At 41.1% G+C, this 19,357-nt stretch overlaps 1 protein-coding gene across 3 annotated transcripts; it reads right to left on the bottom strand.

The window, feature by feature from the left end:
* Positions 1–1,240: 1,240 nt before the first annotated feature.
* Positions 1,241–18,512, bottom strand: golga2 (golgin A2). Of its 3 annotated transcripts, none has more exons than XM_053411936.1 (27): positions 18,393–18,512; positions 16,886–17,044; positions 15,512–15,580; positions 13,968–14,014; positions 13,641–13,704; positions 13,111–13,170; positions 12,221–12,301; positions 11,684–11,722; positions 11,493–11,555; positions 11,251–11,344; positions 11,024–11,130; positions 10,723–10,781; positions 10,426–10,567; positions 10,218–10,307; positions 9,356–9,463; positions 9,158–9,245; positions 8,599–8,741; positions 8,250–8,468; positions 7,960–8,073; positions 7,534–7,758; positions 7,278–7,377; positions 6,423–6,514; positions 5,875–6,103; positions 5,625–5,786; positions 5,419–5,525; positions 5,080–5,272; positions 1,241–4,554 (listed from the first exon to the last, which is right to left on the bottom strand). In XM_053411936.1, the coding sequence occupies exons 1-27, from the start codon at positions 18,438–18,440 to the stop codon at positions 4,286–4,288; spliced, it is 3,171 nt and encodes a 1,056-aa protein (XP_053267911.1). In that variant the 5' UTR covers positions 18,441–18,512; the 3' UTR covers positions 1,241–4,285. The 3 variants fall into 3 exon arrangements, with proteins under 3 accessions (XP_053267911.1, XP_053267909.1, XP_053267910.1); XM_053411934.1 differs by lacking the exon at positions 15,512–15,580 and adding an exon at positions 14,333–14,485 and having other exon boundaries at positions 18,393–18,493; XM_053411935.1 differs by lacking the exon at positions 15,512–15,580 and having other exon boundaries at positions 18,393–18,493.
* Positions 18,513–19,357: the final 845 nt, after the last annotated feature.

Below are 19,357 nucleotides of genomic sequence, written 5' to 3'. Positions count from 1 at the left end.
TGTTGTATTTTTGACTCGTGACAGAAACCGACGAACCCACCAGCCACAACTAAGCCCCCCCCCCCAGCCTCTGTACCCCCATTGATGTAAAATAAAACTTGTGCATCCCGGTCCTCCACGACTGCAAAGCAAAACGAAGCATATTCTACCAATGCTTTAACAGTGAATAGTTTATTATGGACATATCTTATTAACGCGTTATTCTGTGTATGTGTGGTGCATCTTATGGGACATGTACTTCTACTGTCTAGAGAGTTTAGTCTGCAGTGTATGTACTTGCTGAGTATTTAAATTATTATGAATAAATGAGTATCTGTATAAGGAAATAATATTTAAAAAAACTTACAAAAAACGTATAACACAGTGATGTATATTGACGTGTGCAGGCAGGTTTGATACTGTAGCTCGTAGCAGAGAGGGGGTTTGTTTGTTTTTCTTGTCTTTCTCTCTCTGTATGTGTGTATGTTTGCGTGTGAGTGTGTGTGTGTGTGTGTGTGTAGAAGAGCAGGGAGACGCAGCATGAGTGTGTGTGAATTCCTGCAGCAGCTCCAGCTCCTGCGTCTTGTTCAAACTGATGATGTTACTCAGCAGGACGGCTGCGCTTTAATGTCAACACATTAAAAACCTCAGTGTACTGAAACTCTCAGCTTCCTCTCTGACCTTCTTTTTTCTTCCTCTTCACGTTGCCTGACAACAGAATCTGTTCCTGAGAGCGTATTTGTTATTTATCAGCTTTAAGGAGACATCATGGGATCAAGGTTTTATGTACAAACTAAATGTTTTTGAATTCAGTTAAATACATTATTTACACATATTTCCAGCAACCTGGCATGATAGCAAAAGTGAGAAACTATAGGGGAATTGGCTCAAATTCCTTTGAAGACACAGATGATGGAAGGTACTAGATTAAATATGCGGGGTTTGAATAATCAGACAAAAAAAATGTATAAACTGAAAGATAAATTACTTAAGTTATCAGACATCAAATCTTCAATAATTCAAATGCTAGATTTGGTCCTTACTATATGCAAGCATCAAACTAATTATCTAATGGAAATTGATAAAAAAAATAAATTGTATGCTGCATTTTAATGAAAGAGATTTTAGGTGTAAATAGAAATAGTAAAAAATACAATTGATGTCGACTGAATTCCATTAAGCAGTTTGAGCTTTGTGTTCACAGCAGATTCACAGAGTAACAATAAGTTCATTATAAAAGTGATGAATCATTCAGAAACTGTTTCAGTTGCTCAATCAGTTTTATTCAGGAGAAGGGGAGAAATTATTACTCAAGGAAAGAAAAAAACAAAATCAGAAAGCTTCTGTGTGAAGCCGCCCTCAGACAAATCAGTTCTCTGAACAACAATCCTTCATTTCCATCCAACACTCGCTTCAATTTGACTTTAAAAGTGATTAGTTCAGATTCTAACTTACTTCAAATAAATAGATTTTCTTTTCCTAGTCAATCTTTGTATTAAATCACAGCCGGTCAGTAACCACCAAAGTGTGGGCTCTGTACGTAGACACAGCCCACACTGCCGACAAACCCCCTCTCACACTCACACACACACCAGGCATAATGAATATACAATATGTTACACAGTTACAGTATGTACACTGCCTCTTTTACGGTAAAGACAATAAATGCTTCCTCATTCCTATTTGTTTCAATCACACGGAACATATTTAACAGTGAATCAGAAAGAGTGGGAAGTAACTTTATCTGTAGTAATTTCACCTTTTCATTTACAAGTCCCAGAAACACCACTAAAAAGGATTTTTTTTCGTATATTTATATAAATATTTACCAGCTTGGTCTCAATGCTCCCAGAATCAAAAACAAAACAATAATTCATTTTGTGGCACTTTTCCAGAGAAAAAACAAAAAGTGACAGAATGCTAAGAAGCGAGGGATTTTAAAATTGAGAGTAAAGAAGTAAATCTAGTCAGAAACCAACTGTCAAAGTAATGTTGTTTAAGGTAGACGGCCCCTATTCACCTTACTCTGTCATTACATTACATTTTGATCACAATCTGCACTGATCACTTCTGTACTGTTATTTTTAGTGATCAATATCGCGTGTGAAATTTCATATGGTCACAAATGGTTCTCTGCCTCGAAATAAACTCAACAGAGGATGTAAAAAGTCCTACACTCTGATCTACATTTTTGAACTTGGGAATCTTATCTCTCTCTTAAAGCTGAACGCTCATCGTGTCATCAGGTGAAAGAAACATCAGTCCAGATGTTGGAGTCCTCTGTGATTTCTCATTTATTTAACACCACAAGGAGATTTACTCGATTATCGATGGACAATTTGATGATATCTTAATATGAATTTTACTTCTCTCCTTGAGAAAAATGAAACGTTGCTCATGTTCTCAAATTCAGTTTGGTCCCAAAGGTCTGGGAATAACGTCATGACGATCCTAATGTTCAATTCGTGTTTACACACCTTGGTCTCTCGCATGCGCGCTTTCACTTAAATTAAGTTGCTTCGGCCGGAACCCTCAGCGCACAGAGCGATGCATCATAGGATTCCTCGTTTGCTCCGCGGAGGCTCAGTGGTAGAAACTGAGCCGACGGAGAAGCTTTGTACAGTTTTAGTGCAATCGTACTTATATAATCTTATACAGCTCTACACACACAGAACAACAGACGCTGACCCACACACACGCGCACGCACACACAGTCCAGTTGTAAAGGATGTGCATTAATTCATCTCTGATGTGTAGAGATACAAGATAATCGTAACAAAAAAGAACAGGCTCCTAGTAATCATGGTTAGTTTGTTTAGAAACCTAAAGACCCCGTGAAACAGAAGCTGAGGAATAAAGATGAAGAATAAATTGGTTATGAGCTTTGAGTGATGGAAGTGTTGATTGAGATCGTGATCACAAGTCACAAGTCTTCCTCAAATTCTGTACCTCAACATATTAACCTGTAGAAGTAGAACGTGGAGCTTTGTTGTGTGTCTGAAAGTCGTGTTTCCCCTGTGTTGTTGTTGTTGTTTTCAGCAACAATGGAGAAAATAATGCCACAATAACAGAATGTTTTTTCTTTCTTCATGGGGTCTTTGGGTTTCACCTCATCCTCTCGCCGAGTCAAAAATAATAACGATGGCGACTTCTCGGTTTAACATCAACGCTACACAAACATATATCAACACATTGCACTGTATCAAGGTACGAATTGTTTTTCAGTGTTTGAAGGAAAAGGACAATGAAAGAGAGGGGAGTTGTAGGGACAGCATCATTCTGCAACACCTGCCTCTGTCTTCCTGAACAAGATCGTGTTAAGGCTCATCTTTGCTCTGTACAGACACAGATGAAACGGAGCAGTCCCGCCGGAAATCGTAGGGGGCAGTGTAGCCAATAGTTAATGAGTGAAAAATGAAACGACCATAAGACAGGAGGATGTCTTTGAGGAGTAAGTCTGCCAGTTGTAATAACCTACAGGCAGCTACGTGCTGCCCTCTAGTGGATGTATTACGTAGCTACCATGTCAACATTGGGGGGGCATGTTGAAATCAACACATCCTTCAGGTTGAATGAGCCTTAACTTGTGTGCTTTCGATTTGGAAACAGCACCTTCACTTAAAAAAGCATTTATGCTTACTAAGTTCTATTGTTTACTTCACTTAAATCTCACTCTACCACCACCCCTGATATTGTCTTGCTGCACCCTTCTCCTCCTCTCTCTTCATGTTACACAAACATACAGGGAATATTCAGCTTGTTACAGTCAAACAGAATGCTCTTTTTTGGCATTTGTACAGTGAATTGTGTAAAACTGAGATTTGTAGCAAAGTTGCACACACAGGCTGCTAATTCAAAACAGCTCTTTAAGTACTGTTTCAGTAGGGGCACAGAACACATGCCCCTTTATTGCACTTATGTGTAAAGATGGGGGACGAGTGAGGGCATGGGGAATGAAAATTGCGGTAGTGAGAATAATCAGATTATGTTCAAGAATACAGATTATCTCTTCTCTGGGAAGAGCATCAGGAACCAAAAACAAAAACATAAAAAGAGCAAATAGAAAATACTTTCTCTGTAACCATGCACACAATCGTGCCAACACTCGGAACAAAGAGGGGGTGTTGTAATGTAACTGGGTCAGAGACATTCTTCTATCTGTGATCTCTTCTGTAAGGTATCCAAGTGTTTGTGAATATGATCTATTAGATATAAACATGGTAAACGGTGGTGTTCAATATTCCCCAAACTTCAAGACATGTCCATTAGCGCACACACACATTCACACCTTTCTCATACCCACACCTCACACCACCAGGATCTTGACTTCATCCTGTTCGTCGGGCCGGTAGAAGAAGGGGATGCAGGGGTTCTCCCCGAGGAAGGGGGGGGATCTTAGCGCCCCTTGGGGGTTCTGGATCTCCTGGAGCAGCTGCATGATCTGTTGCGCAGTGCCGTCCTCGTTGGGTCCCAGAGGCTTGGAGTCGGTCTGGGCTGCTCTGGTCGAAAGTGCCTGGGAGGAGGGGGCTTCCAGGCCTGTGGTGGACTCTGAGAGAGGAATGACCTCAATGGCTTCTGCAGAGGGAACAAACAAAACAAAATATCTCCAAGTGAAAAAGGGATGACACACATGTTGAAGACACGGAGTAAGATGCCAGGACAGTTTGTGGTGATTAGAGCTGATGACGGTGTCGGGGGGCTGTAAATATGATCACCACGCCACTTCCTGCTGCACCTCCACCTCTCGCCTGTATAATTCTGAGGATTTGTTGCTGTAGAGAACGTGTCTGTGCAAAAACCCCAAGCTGTGTTGAGAATGTGTGAAAGGCAAACTGCAGGTAAACTCCGTAGCCCATTCTCTGCATTTAAACCGGAGGGCATGTCTGAAACGTCTTAAGTCCGAATCCTTCTCTTTGGCAGAAAAATTGAGAAAACGTAGAAAAGACATCTCAGCTCATTGGCTGCATGTGGCTTGAGAGGACACATTTAACCTACCGACTCCTTCCTTTACACACACACACATTAATGGCAAACCGTTTATGTATTGATTTAGGATAGAATATCTGCATCATGATAGAACATTATCCTGGCTGTGCCTACCTGCTCCACTGACGGCATCAATCTCCATGTCTGTGTGCCCATGGTGCTCTGGATGAGTGTGATCTTCCCCAACAGGAAGCAGGTCGGGGTTCACCCTGCTTGTGCCAGCTACAGCTTCGGCGTAGCGGCTATACCAATCATTCCGTTCCGCCACCAACCTCATCACCAGATCCTGCAGCTCCACCAGCTTCACCTGATGCACAGTAGAGACACAACGGTGTTTTAGTCTTTGAATGTTAGTATGAGAGAAAACTGAAAGATAAAATGCTTCAACATCAGCAGCGAATGGGACGACACTGTACTGCATTGATGATAATCTGAAATGTAACAATAACCGACCTTCATCTCTTCCTTGTCCTGGGCCAACATGCTGATGTAATGCTCCTTCTCCTGGTGTTTCTGCTTCATGATGGCTCGCTGATTCTGGTACAGGGCTATGTACTCCCCTGAAGAGACAAACAGAGCACGTCATTGCACCACTAACTGTCATGGTGGTGAAGAATTTGTGCCCCTTTCTGACCCTCTGTGCTGTTGTTCAGTCTCACCTATGGTGTCGGTCTCTCCAGACAACTGGATGCAGCGATGCTCCAGCTCCTCCACCCGCTCCTTCAGGTCCACCTTCTCTTGCATGAGGGTCGTGAAACGATGCTGAAGCTTCTCCATGGCAACCTGCAGGGCCTGATGAACTTCAACTGGAACTCCTCCTTCTAAGCCGGGGACAGAACAGAGTACACATTATTGTATTTACATAACCAGAAAGACTTGCACACAGACCAACGATGTAGTCTTCCTCACCTGAATGCTCGTGACTGTGTTCACAGTGACCGTGTTGGCTGTGAGTGTGATCGTGCTCATGATTATGGTCATGAGCAGTTTCGTGGCTGTGGTGTTGGTGTTCAAGGCTGAGGGCCACAGCGGCCTGGTGCCGGGCTGCCATGTGGAGCCGGTGCTCCTCCTCCAGTAGCCTCCTGGCCTCGTCCCTCTCTTCCTCCAAGTGAACCAGAGCTCCACGGATGAACTCCTCCTTCACGGGGACAGGAAGTGGTGATGAGGAAAGTGGGAGGAAAAAAACATTTGTCTCGTTTAAATAAATTTTCTTTATTTCAAGACCAATCATCCTTTGAGGGTCACAGGAGGAAGGTACAGGCAATCCAAGCTGACATTGGGCGAGAGGCCGGGAAAACAAACAGAGACAGATATCTTTGGACTGTGGGAGGAAGCCGAGTACCAGGAGAAAATCCACACAGACACAGGAACAACATGCAAACTCCGCAGAGAGACCCCCGGCCGGGAGAAATAAATTCCTTAAGCATATTTCCATAAATATCCATCACCCTCCTTACCATTTCTTTCTGGCTTTCGAAGTCTTCTGGGATAACTATGGAGGAGGACATCTTTGGACTCTCCTGCAGGGACTGGCTTTCCACTCCATCCCCTTAATGACATAATGACAAATTAAAGCTGTGAAGACTTTTATAGACAGCTGGATAGATATTGTTTCCCCTTTCTTAAACATATAATTCCAACATGTAAAACTAATTGGTCACATTTAAAATGTGAGATTGAAGCAATTCTAACTGTCCATAACTGTATATAGAGCACAGGTTAAAAACGGCTTGCCCTGCCTATAAGTATAATTAAATCGAATTAAAGACTAAAACGAGGGTTACCTCTTTTAGGCAGTATTTGGTGCCATCACTATCACTACATACAGACTGTTGTTCCTCTTCAGATCGTATACATCTTTCACCTCAGTCTAAGACACCAAAGGAATCTATGAACACTGAAACTGTGATATTAAACCAAATTGGGAACAATAATTATTTGCTTAATATATCCTTTTAAGTGTTTTATATAAAGCCTGGGTAGAGTTAAATAGTAAGTCACAAACAAGTTTAATTCCTATTTATCTCAACCCTTTGATACATAACATGGGTCAAAAGTGACCCGGCTCAGTTTTTATTTACTATATCTTTGCAATGAATGAATTTCATCATTAACTATTTTAGGTATTCCCGAATTAATCCTTATTTAAGTTTTTCCTTTGTTCTTAAGTTTTTCCTTTGCTTACTAAGTTTACGCAAAGATTTTTCGAGTGTGTTCACACAGTCAAAAATGCAATTTCCTGAATAATCAAACGAAAAGCAATACGGCCTTCGCACTGTCTGTGCTAGGACCCTGATTAAGATAATTCTTACCTTGGTCTCTCGGTGACGTTGCAAGAGCTGAGCTGTGGAGAAGTTCCTTCACGTCAGACTTCAGCTGCTCATTGTCTCTGACCAACTGTTCCAAATGGTCCTGTAGGGGGAGACAGGGAGTCATTGAAACAATGAAGAACGAACTGTTCGTAAAAATGATAAAGAATGAACAGTGACAGAAACAGGGGTTTTACAGCACATTCAAATTAAATAGATTCACGTTTGGAGATAAACCTCTTATTCCTGAATCACACACCTGCGTTTCTTTGAGCTGACAGTGAGTGATCTCCAGCTGCACACGGCCCTGGCTTTCATCGTGCTGCAGCCGGTCCATAAGCTGGCACTGCTGCAGATACTGTCGGTGGACCTGTTCTCTCTCAGAGGCCAGGGTCTGGTAGCCGGCACAGTACTGCTGCAGGTGAGCCACCACCTGGTCCCTCTGCTCCATCACACTCTGAGTCTCTTGATTTTTCAATTCCAGCTGGAGGTGGAGGAATGGAGATGGAGATTAGAGCAAGAGGAGAGAGATAATGACTGTGTGGTCAAGGCATTGTTTCTCATCTCTATGGATGTGGCAGAGAACGTGTATAGAAAAGACAACTAACAACATACAAGGAAGGAAAGGGAAGTCAGCTGAAGTTCAAACTCTGACAAATGCAATTGAAGTGGCGTGTGACCATACCTCCTCCTTGACATTGTGCAGTCCCTCTTGCAGTTCACCCATCCTGCGAGCCAGCTCCTTTTTCACGTGTTGCTCTGACTGGATGGCAGTGGTCAGCTCCATGTTCTCATTAGTCTGTACAAACAAAGACACTTTGGCTTGAAGGCAGAAGTGTCCCACCCTTTGAGGTAACGCTTGTCATGAAGTTATGTAACACTTTGTTACAGAGTCCCAGATAAAAACCTTTTCTATACAATAATTGAATACAAATTCTAACAAGTCATTAGAAAAGGACAGATGGACAGCCTCACCAGTTTGACAAAACCGTTCTGAAGCTCAGCCAGCTGGTCCTTCAGTGTCCGGTTCTGGGTGAGGGCGCGGCTAATAGTGGCCTTGTCTGACTGAACATCCTCCAACATGCGGCGACGGTCCTCTCCCTCCTGGGTGCGGCTCTCCACCTGCTGCTCCATCTCTCCCAGACGCGTCTCCTGCTCAGAACACATGCGGCTCAGCTGCTTGTTGTCTCTCAGCTGGGGAGAAATGTTACAAAGGCTAAGGTTAGATTTCTTTAAAACTGTTACAATACAGTATGTGGATCACATGACATTTGTTTATAGATCTAGATTTGTTTAGGAATAAAGAAAACAAGGAGGTGCATACCTGAGCCTGATACTGTTCAACCAGGTCTTCTTTCTCTTGTTGTAGTCTGTCGAGGCGCTCTTGCAGAGCCACCTCATTCTCTGATGGTCCCAGGGACGGAGGCTCTGCATTACCCTGAGCCTCTCTCTCTTGGGACAGTAACGCTGGATGAAAAGAAGGATGAAAGTTCTCAAAATTTGTAATATTGCTACATTGATACACACTTCACTATGGTAGCTGTGCCACTTGCAAGATGCCGGCATTAAGTCTGTTACAGCTTTCAATATAGCGCTAAATGACTCATTATCATACAAAAACTGAATGTCTGACAATAAGTATAATCTAGCATTGTGGCGGGACAAAGTCTGGAGCACACTGATTTACAGCATTAAATAAACAATTCACTTAAAATGGACTAATGATTCAGAGTGCTTTAGTCGCTCTCCTTCATCGAACAAGCTCCTTAATCAGGTGCAGGTTTCTCAAAGATCAGCGGAGAACCAATTCTATTAATCCTACCGTCGAATGAAGAGTAACGAGGACACAGGCGCAGTAGGTGAGGAAAGTGAGCAGCTATTACCTGCAGCGTTTTTTAGCTCTGTGATGCTGGCCTCCAACTCTTGGACTCGGTTGATGTTTCTGTCCCTCTCCTCTGCAACCAATGACACCTGCATAGACACATTAATAAGTCTTTTGTTTGCTTTAAAAAATGAAGAACATTAAAAGGACATAGCACTCTCTTTATTGTTAAACTACAGCCAACAAGTTAGTGAGTAACCTGTGTTAGGAGCTGTTCTGTTTTGTCCTTCCATACACGGCCCTCTTCTTGGATCTGCTCTGCATAACAGTCCCTCTCTGTCTTCAGCTGACCAATCGACTCCATCAGCTACAAATCATAAAAGACATAAAAGAGGAAAATGGGTAAACAAAACAAGACTTTCTGGTTCTAAAGGAAAAACAGGCATTGGTTCAGACACAACTTTCATAGTAGTTGTGGGTGGTTTATTTTTAAATGATTAAACAAACGTAAAAACCTTTGTAACCTTAATGTAGCAAGTAATTATAATTGTCAAGTCATTATGTGTTATTATATGCAAATACTAACATGAAAATTATGAATGTGGCTGAGGTTTAAGTTATCTATACACCAACTAGGCATGTGGAATGACAAAGAGGAGAAGTATGTAGATAAATGTAACTGAGCACTAATACGTATTAAAGCCTTCAACAGACAAGCTTCTCGTTAACTTTGAATTGAGTGATGTCATGATTGTCGAATAGCATTGTGGTTTTGTTGCTTTGCTTTTCGGTGTGGCAGAAGATGAGCAAAGCTCAACTTTTCAAGATGCAGTGGAGGCAAACAAATACTCAAGAGCAGGTCCAAGCCAGTCAAATCACATTTACGCAAATAGAGTTCCTGCCTGACATGTAATGTCAAATTATGCCTTGACAGAGGAGGCAGATGATGAACCTGGTGAATGCTCATCTGGTTATGTTGTGTGTCCAGGAGAAATGGTTTGTTGTATGACGACCAACAACACGTTTATGCCAGCAAAAAGAGTCAGGCGAGCAGAACATTGAGTGTTAAAGCAACGTGTATGTATGAGGGCTCAGTAAGAGAAAGGTCCTTGCACACAGACCTGGTGATTTTGAGTCTCCAGCTGCTCTCTCTCTTCCACCAGTAACTGCGCCTGCTGGTTGGCACTGCTGGGATCTGACTGATTGGAGTACTAATGAAAAATGAAAAGGACAAACACCGGTATTGAATGCGGGTTTATACATAAAAATGTTTTGTTTTTTGTTTAACTAAAGGGGGAAGAGATTTAATGTGGGTCTGGTGTAACATACCTGTTGCATCATGAGGTCACCAATCTCGAGCCTCTTGCGAAGATCTTCCACCTCCAGCCTCATCGCTCCATTCTCTTGTGACGTCAGTTTCAGCCTCTCAGACAGCTCGGAGCTCTGCTGCTTTGACTCCTCACTCAAATTGCTGCAAAAACAAAGTATATTAGATACTCATAAGACCTGGGACACTTGGCTCATGCCACCTGTTGCTCTGTGTAGAATTTGATGGATTTAAATGCCCAAACATCAAAATCTTATAGGAACATGTCTCCTTAAGTATTCTAGGATAAACAGACTTACTTTAATCTAAACACCTCTAGTCTCAGGTTGTCTCTCTCCTTTTCAAGTTCTTTATTGTGCTGAGGACAATAAGAAAAACATTTATTAAAAATAACAGACACTTGGACAGGAGGCAAAAACATCTCAGAAAATATTTTTCACTGAAACAAAGGACTTGGGCCATGCTTCTGTGTGAGGCTGACGATCTGAATAACATTCATGTAGCTGATTGTGTTAATTCTTTAAGCTGGTCTTATATGTTGCCTCTGCATTACTCATTTCACAGTGAATTGTGTTTACAGGGAGTCTATTGACTGCAAACCTTTTCAAACTGTTTCTGTTGTGCTGAGACAGAAGAGAGGGTTCGCTCCAACTCTGACACTCTCTGCTTTGTTGACTGCAGACGGCTGTTCAACTCCTCTGCCTCCCCTACACACACAGAGAGACACATACACAAACTTTGAATTACCCGCTGAGGGGGTTAATGTCTTGCTAAGATGAAAAATTCCCATTCGAGTGAATGCACCTCTTCTTAAAATACACACAGACCTGTTTTCTGCCGTGCAGCGTGCTGTGTGTATTGTAGTGCTGTTTGTAGCTCTGATTTCTCTGATACCAGTATTCCAATAGTCTGGATGTGAACCTAATGAAAAGAAATACAAACATAGAGCACAGTTCTCTGAGTCAGCAAATGTCAACTGAAGTCCCTCATTAAATCCCAACATAAAATGAACTGCATTTTCTGGTAATAGAAGAGGAAGGATTGGAATGGAGAGGTTTCTCTCCCTTACCTGCAGTTGTTCGCGCATGGCTCCCTGCTCTTTGGAACATCTCTGCTCAAATTCTTTTCGCTCCTGTAGGTAGAAAAAAAAAAGGTTGAATGACTGGGAAGGAGGTGAAAATTCAGTATAGACTGGAAAGGAATGAGGCCAGTAATGAACAGACAGTCAAGCAGACAGAGATGGGGGAAAGTACTGGTTACCTTTTGTAGCTGATCTGTGAGCTCCTGAGATTGCTTTGCCTGCCAGATCAACAGGATATCAATTTATGTTTGGGAAACATCAACATGTCATTCAGCATCCAAGCAGTGAAACACAATTCTATAAAACATGAGTAAAATTCTCGAACCAAAGACCTCAGACAGGACAGAGATGAAGGATTCAAATAATGAACCTGGTTTATAGATCATTTGCGTTTATAATTATTTATATATGTATATTAGTTTATTGCTGTTAGTACGTTTATTAAATCATTTTTAATCAGATCTGCTCCTAAGGCTTCACTTTATGCTTAGGTTCGAAATGAGTTTATGTCAACTTAAGAGAAAGATAAATAAATAACATGAAAAACATACATGACTTCATCCAGTGAGGTTACTCAAGGTGATGAAAAGAATACATACAGGACATGCACTACTGTGGCATTAAATAGTGAAAGGGTTAAGTATGGTGTTACTCCGATCACAGAGGCGTGCAGGAAAATACACACACACCCACACACATACACAGCTGCTGCTTACCAGCTGGTCTAGCTGGATATTGAGCTGAGAGTTTGTTAGGTTGCTGGACTCCAGGGCGGCTGCCAGCTCCTGGTTCCGACTCTATCACGTGCACACATGCATCCGGGAAAGAAAAAAATAAACAATACAAAAAAAACACGAGAGAAGGATAAAGTGCAGTGGCAGGAGTCAAATAAATAACATATGGAAGGTGGAAATTTAAAATGTGAATCATTAACATGGAGGTAAACAATAATACTTTTACAAGTTTTTTTTAATAATGAGTCGTGACAGATAACTTAAATATATGATGGTGGTTAAGCAGTTAAAACTAGTGGAACCTTGATAAAGACCTATTTAGGTAAATCTGGACATGATCCAAATGACCTCAGTTTGTCAGATAAAGTCTCTCTCTCCTATAACTGTGATCAGTGAAATAACATTAAATAGTGCATAGGGGCAAGTTTCTTTATCCCTTCTTTAGCCAGCCCCAGGAAGACCACTTTACCAGTTACTGTGTATAAAGGACAAAAATGTCATTAATCTTGGAAATTCTTGGAAAGAACATGTTACGCACTCTGTGTAGTTAATTAAATTACAAAAAGCCAGGAAGGTCACCCTCACAGAGTTAGTGGTTGATTACCCAGCTTATGTTAAAAACACAAGTATCATCATTTCAGATAGGTAGCTAAACTTAATTTTGGTGATAATATGTTGATTTTGAGTTGAAACTATAAAGTGAGTTATAACTGTAACAGAGAACTGCAGAAAAGCAAGCCTCATATCACAGCTGCTGTAAATCCTATAGAATGGTGGGACTATTGTATGACTTGACTGACTTCTATTGCAGGTTTCAAATCTCAGAGTAAGTCTTTGGTTCATTGAAAATCTGAGTTAGATGTCCATCTCACCTCCATTTCTCTCTCATTGAGAACGGGTGCACCATCTCCATTCTGATACGCAGCAGATGACTGAAATGACACAGAGCCTCACGTTGATGACGTTCCAATACAGAGAAATCAGCATGTGTTTTTCAAGTTAGGTTTATATATAGACCCTACAGGCATTATCAAGTCCATAACAGTTAGTTTTCATTTATAACTCTGTAAACATTCATGTTAAAAATGATGGTTGTGTCAAAATGAAAAATTATCACACTGCATGACTTTTAGAGAATACAGTAACAGTTTCAGAAACCTGACCAAAAACACACTTTCTGTTTTGCTGCTGTCTTCACTAAACCAAAGATCAGAGGAAATATTAAATCTGGCTTGGTGCTTCAGTTTTTGCCGTCGGCGTGCTTGAGGCCATTTAGACCAGCTGGCAAATTTGTGACACACTCTTGTTGCAAATGCAAATCAGTTGTGGTGTGTTACTGTTAAAAAACCATAACACGATATGACAAAGAAATGTGTGAGTGAGTGAATGAGAGAGCTCTAACCTCAGAGACCAGGCCGTTCAGTTGCTGTGAGAGCTGCCGCAGGCTCTCTGTGGAAGACAGTGGTCTGCAGGACAACACACACAGAGACATTATTATAATTGCATATATGGTGCAATACTTAATTTACAATAACTGAAAATATTGTTTAATATTTGGTAGAAAAAAAAGTCTAGTTTTAACTGTATTTATAGCATACAGTTAAAACTAGACAAAAACATAACATAAAACTTAGAACTTGGACATGCATAATTATGTCCCTGTATTATGTGGTGTGAGTTTCTCCATGAAAAGATGCAAGGGTCTGAGTGGCAGTGAGAAGTCCCTCACCTATTTTCCTCTGTTAAACTCTCATTGCCATTGGTATCAGGATAGTCCTGCAGAGAGAGAGACAAATTGAAAGAAGAAATTGAGTTAAAGAGAAAGAATGGCAGATAAAAATGTCATGATCAAATTTATGTAAAAATAATCTGTGTGATAAGCAAAAAATAATCTGTGTGATAAGCACAAAAAAGCACCATAAAAAAACAAAAGCACGGTTTGGATTATCCCATCATCACACTCTTATATTAGAAACATTTCAGCAAATTGTATCAGACTTATTAGAGTCATCTTGGTAAGGCTTATAATGTGACAGTTGTGAGATGGAAGACAAATAGAGACAGAGACACAATGACTCGATGTGAGAGACACACCTGCAGGGCAGCGTTGTGAGCGACAAACTCAGGGTTATTAGTAGTGTTAGGCACAGCAGCGTTAGACTCAGGTGAGCCACGGCCAGGATCGGCCCCTGGGTCCTCCAGCAGCTGGGGAACTGAAGACCCCATGGGCTCCACGTCAGCAAAGGTCTGAGGTGACACATAAAACAGAAAAATGCACACACTGGTTTCATGCCAGGAAAAAGAGCAGTCATGATTAAAAAGCAAGAGCAAGACAATAATGATGTACAAGACAATACGTGCATGCAGGGAATTAGGTTTATTAATGTACTGACTTGGTTTAAGGGTTAGGGTTAGGGTTAACCCTAACCCTTAAAAGTTTCAGTGTGTAAGATTTAGGTGAAAGGGATCTATTGGCAGAAATTGAATATAAAATAATCCTAGTTATGTTTACGCTAGTGTGTTTCATTGTTTTCTTTACCCTACAATGGTTCCTTAATATTTAAATACTTTATATTTAAATCGGGAGGGGTGTTTTTTTTACAGTCGTCCAAACTGGACAAACTAGACCTTTTATAGTTAACTATAGCTAATAGCGAGTTATACTTACCACTACTACCTATTGAGCTCCATCAAAAACTTTGACTAATCTTTCTATGTTACTTTGACTTTTGTACAAAAAGTAACAAGTGCTTACAAAAAAGGCAAAGATAACAAGCAGCAAACACAAAAGCAGCGATGAAAATGGTTAAAATGAAAAGACAGTACACACATTTCAGGTTTTCCCAGAATCATGCCTGCATCATGCACCCAGATGCAGATAACACAGCACAACACAATACTGAGACTCTTGCCAGCCACTGTGCATTTCATTCCCATCTTCAATGCACTTCTATATAGAAATATGAACTCCAAGTGATCACCAACAATACTTCAATAACACAATCCTCCATGTTTCTAAACCTGTATTTGCCCTCTTGAAAAGTATTTAAAAAGCACAGCACCAAAGCAAGAACCCAAATTCGCCATCATGCTCTCGGTTTAATGTGACATAGAACAAGTGCACTTGATGTAAAAGGAAGGTAAAAATGGGGAAGCGAGATGCAGTATTAAATACCATGTGAAGAGCAGGTATTTACAGCAGAGGGATGCAGAGGAAGTTAAAACAGGCAGGGTGGAACCAAAGAAGGAAGGGAGAGAGAAAGACAGTCTCACCTGACTTCTGCCATTAAGAGGTAGGGCTACTCCATTGCTTTGATTAAATACTTTGAGAATACTGTCAAACTACAGGAAAGAAGAAACAAAGGTAGAGAGTAAAAAAATGGCGAAAGAGGTAAGGACGATTTAGAAAGTGATAGTGATTTAAGACACAGAAAGGCACAGACAAGCTGCTGCTACAAGAAATCTAAGAAAGAGGAGGTCCGGAAGACAGGAGGAAGTGTGATGAGGAGAAACTGAGGCTGCTCCCAAGAAGTCAATATTTATCAGCTGCATTTTATTGCAGTTCAATTCAAAAGAAAAATTACAGATGTAAACACTTACATCAAAATAAGAGCTCTGGGACGGTGCATCGTTTTACTATTCTCAGACTACAAATCTCTTGCTGCTCTTAAACCAGCTCCTCAAACTAACTCGCCCCAGATTTCAGTTACGATTAGAAAATGTTGGACTAGCTGAAATGGTCTGTGGAAAACTGACCTACGTGCCCATCGCTGTGTTTGAAAGTGCTGGAGTCACATGCCTCACTGTGTGTCCTCACTCAGCCAGTGGTTTTCAAATTCATCAGCCTAAACAACCACTGGCCATGTTACTTCCTGTTACTTTTGACAAATTAAAAACAACTGAGTGATCACTGCTTCCAAAATGTTACTTTTACTTATTTAACCATTATCAAACATTAAATGTTTATTTTTATGCGTTAATGATTATAACTCAAATATACATGTTCTTCAGATCACCTTTGCTGCACAAGACTATCTTACCGCACAAAATCAAAACAAATTTCCCAAATTCTTCCTTTGCATTATAACCTGACGATGGCAACTGTTATGGTCAAAGGGTAAACAATCGGCTTCTTTTCCAGTGTTCTAGTCTTTCTGGATTAAACATTATTTTCAATCCATTACCTGGTGAGCAAACACAGTAGATGTTAATACTGCTGTGTGGTTGGCACTGTGTGCCATTAATTGCCTGGAGGAAAACATTTGGCAACTTGACAGTAATTCAACCATATCGGTTCACACCCGGTGACATTTTATATCAATGGCCAAGGAGATCATTATAAATCATTTGAGTTAAAGAAAACAAATAATAAAGAACTCTATGATCAACTCTTCTGGATTTGTATATCTATCAGACTAAAGTCACTGACTATTGAAGCAATACAGTTTGTAAGTTCAAGACATCACATGCACTAATCCTTTGCTTGTCTTTTGTAAACAGCAAACAAAAGACTGAGTTTAACATGTTCACACTGGGTTTGACCAACCAGAGATAACCAGAACAGAGGCAGGCTGTCAAGCACAAAGAGAGGTTGTTATTTGACCCAGAAGGTCAGATTGACAAGAAGATGATCAAGGAAAGACTTACGTTGATTGGGGAGTTTCTATCTGTTGTAGGTGCATCATACTGGTTCAGTCCCTTCCCCTTCCTCTTCTTCTTGGCCCCTGATCCGCCGCCTCCTCCTCCTCCTCCACCCTTCTCTCCTCCTCCACTAGCAGGGGAGCTCTTCTGCTGAAACTCCTTCAGCTGAGCAGGACATGAGAGGGGGAAACAATGAATGCGTGAACACGAATGCACCGAGTACTTCTTGACCTCTGCTTCCTGATTTACAAAAGCCATATGTTTTGTTTTAATTATTCAACCCTGAGACTTGTTCCAAACGTTCAGCCTTGCAGAGATAGATAGATAGCCTTGCAGACATCCAGTTTAATCTCTAATCACTGTAGGGTATTGTCAAGCTAAATGAATGGGTATATGTCTGACAATACACCAGCTACACCACAGATCCGGTTTCATTTGTTGACTGGAATGCATAACCACGGCCAGCAAGTTATTGAAAGTCACTCTGACCTGTTTGCTCACTGGTTTAATGTTCTAAACCAAACAAGATGGGGTTGGTATCTTTGTGGCAAAGAACGATCATCTATTTGCAGTTTGTGACATGAGACATCTGAAACATACTTTCTCGTGCCTGAGTGGGTTTGTCCCCTGTGCTTTGGCCATGAGGCCTGTGTGTGACAGCTGTCGTTGGGTACCACAAGGAGTCAAAGGGGGGGGGGGGGCCACTGGAGCTGCGATTTGTAAAGCACTTTACATTGAATTGCAGCAAAATGTCACGTTTATTCACCACGACCACTAAGTCAGGACGATTGTAGTCAAGACTGCTGACGAGACATTTTCCCCGAAGCTAACATTCCACAGTAGATAAGGCCATCTTTGAGACTAGCCTCACAGCACACCTAGCTAAAGCTCACAGCGGGACAGGGAAGAGGGGTGTCAGCTGTCAAAACAGTCCCCGTCATCCTATCCGGCTAGCTGCGCTACAATGCTAACACCAGTATTTACTTAAACAATAATGTCTGGTAGCTGCTTACTTTGATAACTGAGCCCCGTCTGTGAAACAACATAGAAAGCTACACGTCCGCTGAGTCTATACACTCACACAGCACCAACTGATAGTTAGCCAAGTTGCTAACCAGCCTTAGTTAGCATGCCAGGGTTTGCTATTAACTACATTCCACGTTGGATACAAAGATACCAATAGGCAAAGCGAGTAAAAGCTGTCTAGACTAACAACGCGGAATGTTGCAAATGCCTCCGCGAACTAAAAATAGTCCACATAATCTGGGAAAGTTCATGCTACAAGCCCAGGCCCGGGAGAAGCACCGGTCTCTCCTGCGCATTGCAAGCCCAGGGGGAGTGAGGCTGGGAGGGAGAAGCGACCGCGCAGAGGTCGGGCGACGTGTAATGACAACACCCCTGCACCGAGGGTAGATTGCTGACCAAACGGAACAAAAAAACACCAGCACCGCGAACCGGTGTACCACAGCGGAACCATAAGCATTGAACCGGTCCAGTTGCAAATGACTTTTACCTTTTTCTTGGCTGCAGCGAGTTTGATTTGTCTGCTCTGGTCGGCCATCCTGCTGCTCTGCTCCACCGACCCAACCACGTCATCAGTCCGGTGCCTGCTGGTGCCTCCGCCGGTGGGGGGCGCAGGAGAGGGAGGAGATCAAATTAAATAAATCAATAGTACCAAAGTAATAAAGTAACAAAGTAATTTGTTCAGTTAAATAAAATAATTTCTTCAGCTAATATAATCAAGAGCGAGCAAGCAGGAATAATTTTGTCTTTGTTAGATTTTCGAATCCAAATATATATATTTTTCTATTTTAATTTTGCTTTCATGTGTGCAGTGCAGAACTAGTAAAGAATGAATCGATCTGTTATTAGTTGTATTCTGTCAGACAACCACAATATTATGTTATGAAAAAAATATAATATAATACATATGTGTGTGTATATATTCTTTATTTTAGTTTAAAGAATTTAGTTTTATTACATTTTTTATGTTCAATTTTTTTTTGTTGCTTTGGTGGATTTTCAAATATTTATGAGCATGGCTAGAAGGGAGCCTGTAACAATAATTGCATTGCCAGTGACTGCTGTCTGTAATTGCTGTGCACATGATAAATAAATAAATAAAAATCTTGAATTTTTTCTAAATATATATTTCTGCATTTGATCACTTCCTAAAACTTTCATGCAGCGGTGTCATAGCTCCTCCTACACTGGGTGAGAAAAAACTGAAAGAGAAAATCAAACAGTGCCAACATAACTTGTAAATATAGCTCAGCTGCGGAACAAGAAACCTATTTGAGCAAGAAAGACTCCGGAGTTTGAGGCCTCTGGATCACAAATGCATCTGTGTCCAGTACATTTGTATCAACAGAGCAGAATACAAATATTATCTACATAATAATGAGTGACCCTTACTCTTTGTGCTAGTTGATGGGAACAATATGTCATTTATTTGATTACCCGTATATAAACTAGATA

This window comes from Pleuronectes platessa, chromosome 19 (assembly GCF_947347685.1).
Source record: "Pleuronectes platessa chromosome 19, fPlePla1.1, whole genome shotgun sequence".
NCBI lineage: Eukaryota > Metazoa > Chordata > Actinopteri > Pleuronectiformes > Pleuronectidae > Pleuronectes > Pleuronectes platessa.
This window is presented reverse-complemented; position numbering and strand designations above follow the sequence as displayed.

Coding starts and splice junctions, on each gene's coding strand:
- golga2 (XM_053411934.1), bottom strand. CDS start 18,440: ATGGCCGACCAGAGCAGACAAATCAAACTCGCTGCAGCCAAGAAAAAG. Junction 9,464..10,217: donor TGGAGACTCAAAATCACCAG/GTCTGTGTGCAA, acceptor TATGATTTGTAG/CTGATGGAGTCGATTGGTCA. Junction 7,759..7,959: donor TGCACAATGTCAAGGAGGAG/GTATGGTCACAC, acceptor CTCCACCTCCAG/CTGGAATTGAAAAATCAAGA.